The 13,396-nt window shown below is 43.6% G+C and overlaps 1 protein-coding gene across 4 annotated transcripts in view; it reads right to left on the bottom strand.

The window, feature by feature from the left end:
- WASHC5 (WASH complex subunit 5) overlaps window positions 1-13,396 on the bottom strand; it is a 106,742-nt gene that overhangs the window by 34,189 nt on the left and 59,157 nt on the right. For all 4 annotated transcript variants that reach the window (XM_060201575.1, XM_016195015.2, XM_060201593.1 and 1 more), the window contains exon 18: window positions 9,558-9,659. In XM_060201575.1, the coding sequence (XP_060057558.1) occupies window positions 9,558-9,659 (102 nt within the window). The remainder of the gene's footprint in view (window positions 1-9,557; window positions 9,660-13,396) is intronic.

Below are 13,396 nucleotides of genomic sequence, written 5' to 3'. Positions count from 1 at the left end.
ACTGTTAACAAGTTCCACCCTCCCTCCAGGGCATTTGTGGTTCAGTGATAGGATTCTCACCTAATCTGCCCCCTCTTTGTCACACTCTGATTCTCACCAGTCACTTTTCTCTCCACCCTCTCTATGTCACATCCTGTTTCCACCTTACTTGGCAAGTATATATAAAGACAGCATTGTGAGTTTGACAGTACTATACTTTGAGTTTAACTTAGCTCATCTTATATTGTGCTGCGTCCTGCATGAATAAAGAGATTCTGCCTACAACTCAACCATGAGTCCCTGGTCGTCTGTTACCCGCCCGTGAAGCCAGCCCGGCAAAAACAACATAACCCATCGAAAACAACATATGGTGCCTGAACAGGGACTGAAATAAGCCCTGAAACATGGACCACATCAACGTGGGACCCTACCCACCCATCGTCCAGATAAGTAAACTTGGCTACCCATCCACCATGGGTTCCCTTTCTACTTATGAAGAGGTTTGCCAAAGCCTCTACTGTTTCATCATGAGACAGTTAGTCTGTCTCTGGAACATTTTACTCTGGGCCACATTTCGGTTCCCTGACTGGGAACTTTGGTTTCTTATGACCGGGATCATAGAGCTTGGGAGATGCACGGAGATTTCTCCTTGGACTTTCTGGATTCCCTCTCCCATGTTTCCTGAGGAAAAGGACTACATTTTGCTCCAGGCCACAGTTTGGTTCTTTATGACCGTGATCGTAGACCTTGGGATATGCATGGAGATTTCCCCTGGGACTTTCTGGACTTCTTCTCGAATGTTTCCCATGGAGAAGGACTACTCTAGTTTGAGGAGCATTCTCCAGTACCCTGGCAGTTCCCAAGTATGGAGACACGTTGTTAGTTCTACTCTCCTGATTGGATTCTTTCTTCGATGGGAAGACACTTTTAAAAATGGGTGCCTGAAGCAATCCAGCCGGAACAGTCAGAAGCACCCTAAATGGAATTTCGAGGACCTTTTTGGACTAGGACGCCCTCCGGGGACTCTTAATCCTACATGGTGAGATCTTGATAATCTGGTTCAAGTTGCGTTTCATAAGAGAATGATTTGAATGACTGAATTTTTGTTTGACATTGACTTAAAAAAAAATGCTGGACGCAGCCATGATTTCTAGAGACATCCAGAAACAATCCAAAAAATTGTTTTTAACCTCTTTTGATTTATGTTTTACGTCTTGACATGAATCTGAAACGTTTAATCCTGAAAACTGTATGAGTTATGGGTGGGGCAGATAGTGCAATGATTATGTTAATTATTCTCATGCCTGAGGCTTTTAACCGTGGTTCTTCTGTTTACCTTTCCGCATTTTATTGAGTTTAAACTGCTTAAACAACCTTAAAATCATACTAGAAAGGACTTCCAATTATAATGGAGTTATCAATTATAGTAAACTTCTAATCTGCTACAAGTTTTGTTTGACAAGTAAGTGAATTTCAGCTGTCAAAGTCTTCACATGAAAAAGCATCTACTCAAATGGAATTCCTGGAAATCCATTTGGATCCTGTTCTCTGACATCGCCCACAAGATGGAATGACTACAACACACCCCCGGAAACCAATGATGAGACCTGGCATGACCTGAAGAAACAGATTCACAGACTCCAAAGCTCACTCTCTACAGAAAAGCAGAATTCTGGTGGCCGACATTCCCCATCAAGACAGACGTACAACGTTTCATCCCTTGGCATTTTCTTCTGTGGTCAGCTACTTTGGATTGACACCTCCATCGGACTTACTGGTGCACACTGCTGTGTTTCTCAAAGACTAACTTCAGCCAATTGCCTTGAGACTTTATAGACCATGTCCCCTCGCCTGCAGGATCTTCCCCAGAGGCAGAAAACTCCCCCTCCTTATTAGGTTATGCCCACAGAGGCATGAAGCGCCCCAAGAGGCAAGAGATGCCCACAGAGGCAGGAAACGCCCTTTGAGGCAAGAGATGCCCCCAGAGGCATGAAGCGTTCCCAGAGGCAAGAAATGCCATTTCGCCTGCTAGGCCTTGCCCTTTGAAGCAAGAAACGTTCCCCTTGACATCACATTGGTTATTGCTGCTCGCCTATTTTGTTTTCCATGTCTTATGCCAGTTCTTTTGAAAACGCCTGTATGATATACGTTTCTGTTCACCCCACAATGGCCATTAGTTAAAAAGAAAGGGGGAATTGTTGGTATGCATGAGACCCCTTCTGTTTCATTTGGTTTAAATCCCCCCTGCTTAACACTATTCTATTTACATAACCACTTCATTCTATTTACATAACCACTGTTAACAAGTTCCACCCTCCCTCCAGGGCATTTGTGGTTCAGTGATAGGATTCTCACCTAATCTGCCCCCTTTGTCACACTCTGATTTTCACCAGTCACTTTTCTCTCCACCCTCTCTATGTCACATCCTGTTTCCACCTTACTTGGCAAGTATATATAAAGACAGCATTGTGAGTTTGACAGTACTGTACTTTGAGTTTAACTTAGCTCGTCTTAGATTGTGCTGCGTCCTGCATGAATAAAGAGATACTGCCTACAGCTCAACCATGAGTCCCTGGTCGTCTGTTACCCGCCCGTGAAGCCAGCCCGGCAAAAACAACATAACCCATCAAAAACAACAAGCATACCCCAAATAAATTTTCAGGGCCTTAAGCCCCGTTATCAATGGAAAGTATTACCACAAGGCATGGCCAAAAGCCCTACCCTTTGTCAAAAATTTGTTGATCAGGCTGTTGCTCCAATTAGACAAAAATGGCCTTCCATATATATCCTACATTATATGGATGACATACTTTTGGCTGCTCCCCAAAAAGACAGCCTGTTTCAATGCCTAGAAGTCCTGGCAGCCAGCCTTTCAAATAGAGGACTTCAAGTTGCCACCGATAAAGTAGAAATAGCTGACCCTTATACTTATTTGGGATATGAATTGCTTCACCACCGTGTGCTAACCCCTCGAATTCAACTACGCACCTCCCATTTACAGACCTTAAATGACTTTCAAAAACTTCTAGGTGATATTCAATGGCTTAGACCATATTTAAAATTGCCCACTCATGCCCTGCTCCCCCCAAATGAAATCCTTAATGGTGACCCAAACCCATTGTCACCTAGAAAACTTTCTCTGAAGCCCAAGCTTCCTTAACCCTTATAAACCGCTCTATACAAGAACAGACTGTTTTTCAAATTGACTATAATACACCCATGGTGTTTGTTATCTGTTCCACTTCTCATACGCCCACTGGTGTTTTCTGGCAAAAATCACTTAAAGCCAAAGATAAGGGACATCCTGTACTATGGGTTCATCTGCTCGCTTCCCCTCAAAAAGTGCTTGCCACATATCCATTCCTGATTGCACAGCTGATTATAAAAGCACGAAAATTGAGCCGTCAATATTTTGGGGAAGATCCTGACTCTCATATCTTACCCTACATTAGAGATCAGCTTGACTGGTTGCTCCAAGCCTCTGATGACTGGCCTATTGCATGTGCCTCCTTCTCAGGCACCATTGATAATCATTATCCCAACAATCCCCTGCTACAATTTGCTGCTGTACATCCCTTTGTGTTCCCCAAAGTAACAGCCACCCAGCCTCATGATAAGGCCTCCTTGGTATTTACTGATGGCTCTGCTAATGGAATTGCAGCCTACGTGATTGATGGGAACCCTGCCTCCTGCCTCTCCCCTTACACTTCAGCTCAACTTGCTGAGCTTTATGCTATAATCAAAGTATTTCAAGAACTGCTTTCCCAGCCCTTCAACCTATATACAGACAGTGCCTATGCTGCTCATTCAGTGCCCTTGTTAGAGACTGTTCCTTTTATCAAATCCTCCACCAATGCTTCTCCCTTATTTCTAACATTGCGCCCCCTAATTGTTGCTTGAACCTGCCCTTTTTTCATAGGCCATTTGCGTGCACACACACTGTTACCTGGTCCCCTCTCTGAAGGAAATGCACTGGCAGATGCTGCCACTCAGTTAACTTTCCCTGTACTTACTGACCCTGTTTCCCTAGCACAACAGGCCCATTCTCTCCACCACCTTAACTCTCAGACCCTTTGCCTTGCATACAAGGTTACCCGTGACCAAGCTCATGAAATTGTTAAAAATTGCCCTGACTGTTCTATCTCACTCCCAGTCCCTCATATTGGAGTTAATCCACATGGCCTGGTCCCAAGTGAAATTTGGCAAATGGATGTTACTCACTTTAATGAATTTGGAAAGCTTAAATACATTCATGTTACTGCTCATACCTTTAGTGGCTTTATCTTTGCCTCCCTTCATACAGGAGATGCCTCAAAAATGTTATTGCTCATGTCCTTCAATGCCTTTCAGTCATAGGCAAACATAAAATTATCAAGACAGACAATGGTCCGGGATATACTGGGAAAAACTTTCAGTCCTTCTGCCAGAACCTCTGTATTAAACATCTCACTGGCATCCCCTATAACCCTCAGGGCCAAGGCATTGTAGAACGAGCTCACCAAACGCTTAAGGCAACTCTGCATAAAGTCAAAAAGACTTCCCTCTATGAAACTCGTGGAGCACCACGTAATGTCCTCAACCATGCTCCTTTTGTTCTTAATTTTCTCAATCTCGATGCACAAGAAAGATCTGCTGCTGACCGTCTCTGGCATCCCAAGACCCATGATAGACAAGCCATGGTCAGGTGGTGTGACCCTCTTACCTCACAATGGAAGGGTCCCGACCCTGTCCTCATACGGGGACGTGGCTCAGCCTGCATGTATGATCAAAACGAAGGAGCTCCTAGGTGGCTTCCTGAAAGACTTGTTAGACAAGTCAATGGAATCTCACCCTCAAGGGGAGATTGCCTTGCTCTTCTTAAAAACAGTGTTGATACACTTCCCTAAAGCCCCCAAAATTACTAATGTACTCCGTGCCCAAGAACGTAAGTTCCTGAGGCCTTTTTTTCTTCTGTTTTTCAGGAAAACAACACTAAAATCTGAAGATGGTTCCAGAGAAGTCCAGCCGTGTGATGCTTCCTTGTCTTCTCTACATGCCCCTAATATTGGCCATTCCCACCTGCACAGCTCTTGTTTATCAGTGGGAATTCCAGGTTAGAGAGACACAAACTAAAGACTCACACACTACAGTTCAAAACATTGGCACAGCACGCTGTCCTCCTATAGGTTGCCGGGAGAATGTTGTTATTAATATTTCTCCCAAGACTATATCTAGCACCCATCGGCCTTATGCCTGCTTTCCCTTTGATAATAAAGACAGGAGCGGATGCCTTACTGATGTTTCCACTTATGGAGGCTGCCACTATTGGTCCTGCATTCTTCATGATGCCCACTCGCCAAAAACTAAAACAGGAAAGCCCAGTATTCTCAGATTACAAGGGTCCCAGTTTACTATTCAGATTTCTGATCCCTGGGATACCCGTTGGCAAGAGGGAGTTACAGGTAAATTATATAATGATGGATACTCCACATATCCTACAGGAACTATACATATCTCCCGACTATTGGCGTTGGCTGAACATAGAGAACAAGTAAATCAAGTCATTAAAGAAACAGAAAATAAGCTCCATTCGGCTTTCCAAATAAATTTGGCCATGGAAGTCACTAAAAAATGGGCTACCTGGCCCCTATATCTCCAATACGCAATTAATCTTTTAAATTATTCTCAGATTGTTCTCAACACTTCCCGTTGCTTGCTGTGTGCATCCCTTTCACGACCCATTCTTACAGCAGCACCTTTAAACAACACGCCTCCAGCTTCCCTGGAGGCTACCACAAAAAACCCCCCTATGGAGCCCCATCCCTCTGTCCCCTCAGTCCCGCTTTTTCTAGAACACATAGGCAATTCATTCATACTGGTGTGCCTTTATACCAGCAACTCTGGCTCTGTTAATTTCACCTGCACCCACAATGTCTCTGTAAGCACTGTCCATACAGCCCCCCCCATTAGCTTACTTCTGGTGCTGTGGGACACTTCTGACTAGCATAAATACCACTACCCCTGGACCCTGCCTCATAGTAGCTATAGTTCCCCAACTCACTTTATATGAACCTGATGAGTTTGCATGGCTCTTACACTCCACTAGTAAAAGAGCTGTTTTCCTCCCATTGATAATTGGCATAGGCTTAGCTACCTCTACCGGTATAGCTGGTGGGGCACTAGGACATTCTATTTACTTCTCCCATGATTTTTCTAACAAATTACAGCAAGTCATAGATTCCACCACAAATAGTCTAGAGTCATTACAGAGACAGATCACGTCACTGGCAAAGGTTACTTTACAGAACAGGCGAGCTCTTGACCTTTTGACGGCAGAAAAGGGAGGAACCTGCCTAGCTTTACAAGAAGAATGTTGTTTTTACATTAATGAATCAGGAGTTATAGAAGAAAATGTCAGAAACCTACAAACACATAGTCGAGATTTGAGAAATAGATATGACCCTTCCTTTACATAATCATGGATGAATTCCCCCTTCTTTACTTGACTGTCCTCAATCGTAGGACCCTTGATTAGTCTTTTGTTAATGATTACCTTAGGACCCTTTATTTTCAATAAGATTACTGATTTCATAAAACGGCAGATTGACTCCTTGGCATCAAAACCTTGGCAAATACATTATCACAGACTTGATTTGGCTGATAGAGGCCTGGCTGAACCTGAGGATGACAGACCTCCCTTTCGGATGGCATGAAACTCAGAATTATGCACTGAGACATACAACTTTGACAGGGCAAAGACGCCAGTAAGGGGTGCAAGGCAAAGCACTGCAGGGGGAGGACCCTATAGTCCGCCTCTGAGTCCCCCGTGAAGCAAACCTGATTTGCATGGAGGTTGGTGTCAGCAACAAAAATTGTTTCCCTGGAAACTATGGCTCTGCCTCCCCTCCCCAAAAAGACACCAAGAGCCTTATAAGATGCAGGAAGACTGGTTTTGCATTCACCCCGCGGGAGGAATCGGGTCAATACTTTCCCCTCTGGTTAATGCCCACCAAAACTGCTGTTAAGGTCTCTACCCCTCACCCCCGACTTCCTGCCTCAGTTAAATTATAACGAAGGGAGGAGATGCCAGGAGCCATTTCTCTGCTTGATAGAAGATAAGCTTTGAAACAATGGAAGCCCTCAAGACAAGTTTCCAATTTCCCCCCGGGCAGGCCATTTCCCCTCAAGTAGACCATTTATCAGAAATCAAGTGACACAACACATAGTTGTGGTAACAAACATGGTTTCGGCCATTATATGTTGCAAGGAACATTCCACTTTGAAGATTGCTCCCCCTCCTCCAGTACTCCCCCCCTTCCCCAAAGCCTTATAATGCCTGTGAACACAATAAAATTTTGCAGCTTGATCAGAATCCTGTCTTGCTGTCGTTCTTTCGCATCTCTTGTCCCTGTCACTCCAGGTTCCAAGGTTCCTAGCCCCTGTTCACTGCTCCACTGGTCGGGGCATCTAGCCACTATACTGCCTCCTGAATATGACTCATTAATGATCATGAGAGAGGACCATATCCATGGCAAAATGTGTGCCTGACCATCTGTGAGGGCCTGAGACCAAGTCCCAGCACCACATGGGAGTTCCATGCCTGGCACTGAGGGAGTCCTGTGGATGGTGAAGAGGTGCTGTGTTATCTTTCTCTTTATCTTCTAAAAAATAAAGGACTGGGCCTCTCAGGCTGCTTAGGGCATTGCACATTTCTGAGGCTCTGAGTTTACCCTCTTAAGTCACATTAAAAAAGAGAAAAGGCTGGGAGTCAGGCGGTATAGCACAGCAGGTTAAGGGCATGTGGTGCAAAGCACAAGTACCAGCATAAGGATCCCGGTTCAAGCCCCCAGCTCCCCACCTACAGGGGAGTTGCTTCACAGGCGGTGAAGCAGGTCTGCTGGTGTCTGTCTTCCTCTCTCCCTTCTGTCTTCCCCTTTTCTCTCCATTTCTCTCTGTCCTATCCAACAACGAGAAGATGAATAACAACAACAACTATAACAATAAAACAAGGTCAACAAAAGGGAAAAATAAATAAATATTAAGAAAAAGGCCCTGGGGATATCTCAGCTGGTAGAGCACAGAACCCACATGTCTGAGGCTCCTAGCTTGATCCATGAGCACTGCATATGCTGGTGTGTGCTGGTTTCTCTCTCTCTCTCTCCCCTACTCTCATGTGATATATATATTTTTTTGCCTCCAGAGTTATTGCTAGGGCTTGGTGCCTGCACTACAAATCCATTACTCCTGGAGGCTATTTTTCTCTTTTGTTGCCCTTATTTATTATTTTTTTGGTAGCTATAGTTGTTATTACTGTTATTGCTATCATCATTAATAGGACAGAGAAATTGAGAGAGGAGGGGAAGACAAAAGGGGGGGAGAAAGATAGATACCTGCAGACCTATTTTACAACTTGTGAAGCGACCCTGCTTCACCGCTTGTGAAGTGATACCCCTGCAGGTGAGGAGCTAGGGGCTCGACCCAGAATCCTTACGCTGGTCCTTGGGCTTCATGCCACATGCTACCACCTGACTCCCCTCATGTGAAATTCTATCTCAAATGAAATAAAACAAATCATTGAAAAATAGACAAGTGCATTTACTGAGATGAAAAGCAAAATACATACATATGCACACACATCTATTTATACATACCTCAGGCCCATTATTTAAGTCTCTTAATTAAAAATACCACATTCCTTAACAGAATAAACAAAAGGAAAATTATCTTTATTACATTCTTTTTTAGGGTTAAATCTTTTACTTTAAGAAGTAACTTTGAATCAAAACATCTCTCTCTCTCTTTTTTAACTGTATAGGACAGAGAGAAATTAAGAAGGGAGGGGAGACAGAGAGACCCAGGTGGGGAGCAGGGGCTCAAACCTGGGTCCTTGAGCATGACAACATGTGCACTTAACTGAGTGTGCCACCACCCAGCCCCTAATCATAAACATCTCAGTCTCAGGGATCAATAGATAATTGAAAGAAATGGTACAATGGATAAAGCATTGTCTTCTCACACAAGGTCTTAAGTTTGATCCTTGGCATTGCATATGACAGAGGAATGCTCTGGTTCTCTTTCTCCTGTTATTAAATCTTGTTTTAAAAGTAGTTATTTATTTTATTTATTTATTTATTCCCTTTTGTTGCCCTTGTTGTTTCATTGTTGTAGTTATTATTGCTATTGATGTTGTTGTTGGATAGGACAGAGAAATGGAGAAAGGAAGGGGAGACAGATGGGGAGAGAAAAACAGACACCTGCAGACCTGCTTCACCAATTGTGAAGCGACTCCCCTGTAGGTGGGGAACTGGGGGCTCAAACTGGGATCCTTATGCTGGTACTTGCGCTCTGTGCCACCTGCGCTTAACCCGCTGTGCTACCGCCCAACTCCCATAATCTTTAAAAATGTATAAAAATGATTTTCTTATAATATGTAGTCATAAGAAAATCATAACATAGGATAAGACATGCCTACTGGTGGTACTGAACATTTAATATCAGGTTTGTTATGAGACAGAATGAAAAGTCCTATTCACAGCAGTTAAAAGCAGTGCTCCAGATCATTTTATAAGATGAACACACAGGTTTTGGCCATGTGGTACCTTGGCTCTAGGGTTGAAGATCAGTCCCCTGTGAAGAGCAAAGGCAACACGTTTAACTAGTTCCTTCCTTATTCCATCTTCTAGCAACTGCTTTGGGTCCACCTAAGTGTAAACAAAATACGGCCAGTGTTAGGAAGGGAACTTCAGTCCTGAGGAAAGTTAGCAGGATCATCATCAGAATCTTTGCTGCAGCACTTCCCCAACTAATTCCTCTTTCTTTTCCATTCCCCTTCCCTCTTGCTTTCTCTCTCTCCTTTTGTCTCATTTCCCTCCCAGCTTCCCTCTTTCTCTGTTTCTCCACCAGGGTTATTGCTAGGGCCTGGTGGTTGCATGACTCCAGTGTTCCTGGGGCCACTTTTCCCTTTTGCTTTTTTTAGAAAGAGGGCAAGAGGCACCAAAGTGAAAGACTCTGGGGTGAGGAGAGGGTTCAGGTCCTGGAACATGATGGAGGAGGACCCAGTGGGGGTTGAATTGTTACGTAGAAAACTGGGAAATGTTATGCATGTACAAACTATTGTATTTTACTGTCAACTATAAACCATTAATCCCCCAGTAAAGAAATTAAAAAAGAAAGAAAGAAAAGAAAGAAAGAAAGAAAGCAGGGGGTAGGGAGATAGAGAGGGAGAGAGCAAGAAGAGATGCCAAAGCACCACTGGTGAGGCTTTCCCCCTGTAGGGCTCTCATGTGGTACTGCTGGGCTCCAACCTGGGTGCTCAGCTCTGGTGACAGGTGCTCTGCTGGGTGAGCCACCTGCCAGTCCCTTCACACCTTCTTTTCCTCCCTTCCTTCCTTCCTTCACTCCCTCCCTCCTTTTCTTTCCTAACACATTTCTAAATGACAGGAGACCCTCTTTGAGGACATGCATCTAGGACAGAGTTACTAAATCTGTTACCTCCTTAGGAGGTGGTTAATCTCTAACACTCACAATTATCATTTTACAACATAGCACTTCAAAGATGGTGGGTAGGGAAAAATTTACATTGCCTCATATTTTGATTATTTCATGAAAATAAAAAATGTCTTTTCTTATTATCAGGAGATGGCAAAATAAAACACTTAAATTTGGATTTAGTACTTTTTCCCTCTGAATGTTATCTAGGGTTGATATCCATGGGCGATGTGTTAGAACACTGTGAAGAGCTAATAATTCTCTTTTCTTTTAGCATTTCTGGAATGTGTTTGCTATTAAGAGAGTGAATCTGATTTCTAACTTTATTACCTCATTCTGTTGATTCTCTTTTCTACATAGAGAAATGTAGGTGACCATCAAAAGGCAAGTCTTCATTAGGCCCTTGACAAACAAGGATGCTGGAAGATAAAGCATGGGAAAAGACCCCATGGCCTTTGATTGAACCCGCAACTTCCCCAGTTATGTCTGTAAACATTAGCAGAACATTCTGACCTGGCCTTGGCTTTGCTAGCTGCTGAATAAACCCAAACATATAGTAGGAGTTCATAAACACTAGGTGCTGCTTGAACTTATATAACTGCTTGTCTATTGTTGAACTGATGATGTGAAGTGTATATACATGTATTATTCTAAATAAAGTTTGCTGTGCTGTGTCTCTGGCACAAGTCCTCCCTACCCCTCAGCGCTAGTTCCTCCTCTCAGGACAGTTTGACTTGTCCCGCACAGGACACGGAGACTAGAGAGAAAGCTTCTGCTCTCCCCCTAAAAAGTTTTCTATCAAACTCATAAACACATCAAATAGTTTCAATACTCCTTTGGATTTCCTGATATCTATTTCTTTTAATTTGTAAAGAAACATTTAAAAAAGTCATGAAGACAATTGCTGGATTCCACCTGGGTTTGATGATATTCAAACTTGTCCGAAAACTTGTTGAACTATATCATGATTGGGTAATCAGTAGAATTAAGACTGGAGAAATAGCAGGTGTCATTAAAGAAAGGAATAGAGAAGTAACTCAAAGATTTAAAAAGACTTGAAAGACCTAGCATATCTGGAAAAAAAAAAAAGAGCCAGTCTAAACTATAGTGTCTGTGGGTTTACTTTTGTATAGTAAGACCATGGACAGAGAATGAGGCCACATGAGCTAGTAAATTATACTTTTTGATTTGCATAGTCGAGATCAAGTGGCATCTACCTTAAAATAACCTAGGACCTAAAATAGACCTACTAGCTATTTCCAAAACAAGAGACCCCCAACTCTTCATCTGCACTAGTCCAGCCTTTAGGTTCATAATTAGTCAGTAATTTGTTTGGTTTTATATGTTAACTCTCTTTTCAGCCACCAGGTTCCAGATGCTACCATGATGCCAACCAGACTTCCCTGGGCAGAGGACCACACCAATGTGTCCTAGAGCTCCACTTCCCCAGAGCCCTTCTCCACTAGGGAAATACAGAGGCTGGGTGTAAGGATCAACCTGCCAAAACCCATGTTCAGTGGGAAAGCAATTACAGAAGCCAGACCTTCCACCTTCTGCACCCCATAATGACCCTGGGTCCATTCTCCCAGAGGGATAAAGAATAGGAAAGCTGGGGGCTGGGTGGTAGCGCAGTGGATTAAGCACACATGGCGCAAAGTGCAAGGACTGGCATAAGGATCCTGGTTCGAGCCCCTGGCTCCCCACCTGCAGGGGAATTGCTTCAAAGGTAGTGAAGCAAGTCTGCAGGTGTCTATCTTTCTCTCCTCCTGTCTCCCCTTCTCTCTCCATTTCTCTCTATCCTATCCAACAACGACATCAATAACAATAATAACCATAACAATGATAAAATGACAAGGCCAATTGTTGGTATGATTCTAAATTCTGCTTCTAAGAACCCTTCTGTTTCATTGGTTTAACCCCCCCTGCTTAACACTGTATTCTATTTACATAACCACTGTTAACTAAGCATCCCCCTGCCTCCAGAGCATTAGTTTAATAAGGACAAGATTGTGATTAGAGAGAGTTAAGATTATGCTGCGTTCCACAGGAATGAAGACTGAACTGAGTACCACTCAGCCATGAGTCCCTGTTTGGGCACCATTATGTCAAGCTAGCTTCACGGGCGGGAGAGACGACCAGGAACTCGTGGCTGAGTGGTACACAGTTCAGTCTTTATTCATGTGGAACACAGCACAATCTAAACTACCTCTAATCACAATCTTGTCCTTATCTATCCTGAGGCGTAAGAGTCAGGTCCAAAGAGGATGTACGTAGGATGGGGGGGTGGGGAGAAGGAAAAAGCGCGAATCAGTGAGGATTAAACCAATGCCCTGGAAGCAGGGGGTGCTTAGTTAACAGTGGTTATGTAAATAGAATACAGTGTTAAGCAGGGGGGATTAAACCAATGAAACAGAAGGGGTCTTAGAAGCAGAATTTAGAAACATACCAACAGGCAACAAGGGAAAAAATAGCCTCTAGGAGCAGTGGAATAATGGTTCAGGCACCAAGCCCCCACAATAACCCTGGAGGAAGTACAAAAAAATATAGGAAAGCTATCAGGGGAGGGGATGGGATATGCAGTTCTGGTGGTGGGCAATGTATGGAATTGTACCCCTCTTATCCTATGGTCTTGTCAGTGTTTCCATTTCATGAATAAAAAAAAAATAATCTAGGAAACTTCATACTTCTTTCTGTAGCTTTCAGAGTCAGTCAGAACTCTTCAGGCTCTTCCTTATCACATAGAAGCGAATCACAAATTGAACTGAGGGCTGGGCACATGAGCCTTACTGTACATGAGGTCCTGGCTTCAACCCCTGGCAGAATATGTGGACAGCATGGACAGCACCAGGGAATTACCATGGACCAAGGGGTGTCTGTATCTCCCTACCTCCTCTCTCTCTCTAAGGTTCACTTTCTGACGCCACATTAAAAACAGGACAGATAAGAGGGC

This window comes from Erinaceus europaeus, chromosome 1 (assembly GCF_950295315.1).
Source record: "Erinaceus europaeus chromosome 1, mEriEur2.1, whole genome shotgun sequence".
Classification (NCBI taxonomy): domain Eukaryota; kingdom Metazoa; phylum Chordata; class Mammalia; order Eulipotyphla; family Erinaceidae; genus Erinaceus; species Erinaceus europaeus.
Note: the sequence above shows the minus strand (reverse complement) of the source record. Positions and strands in the feature narration are given on the sequence as shown.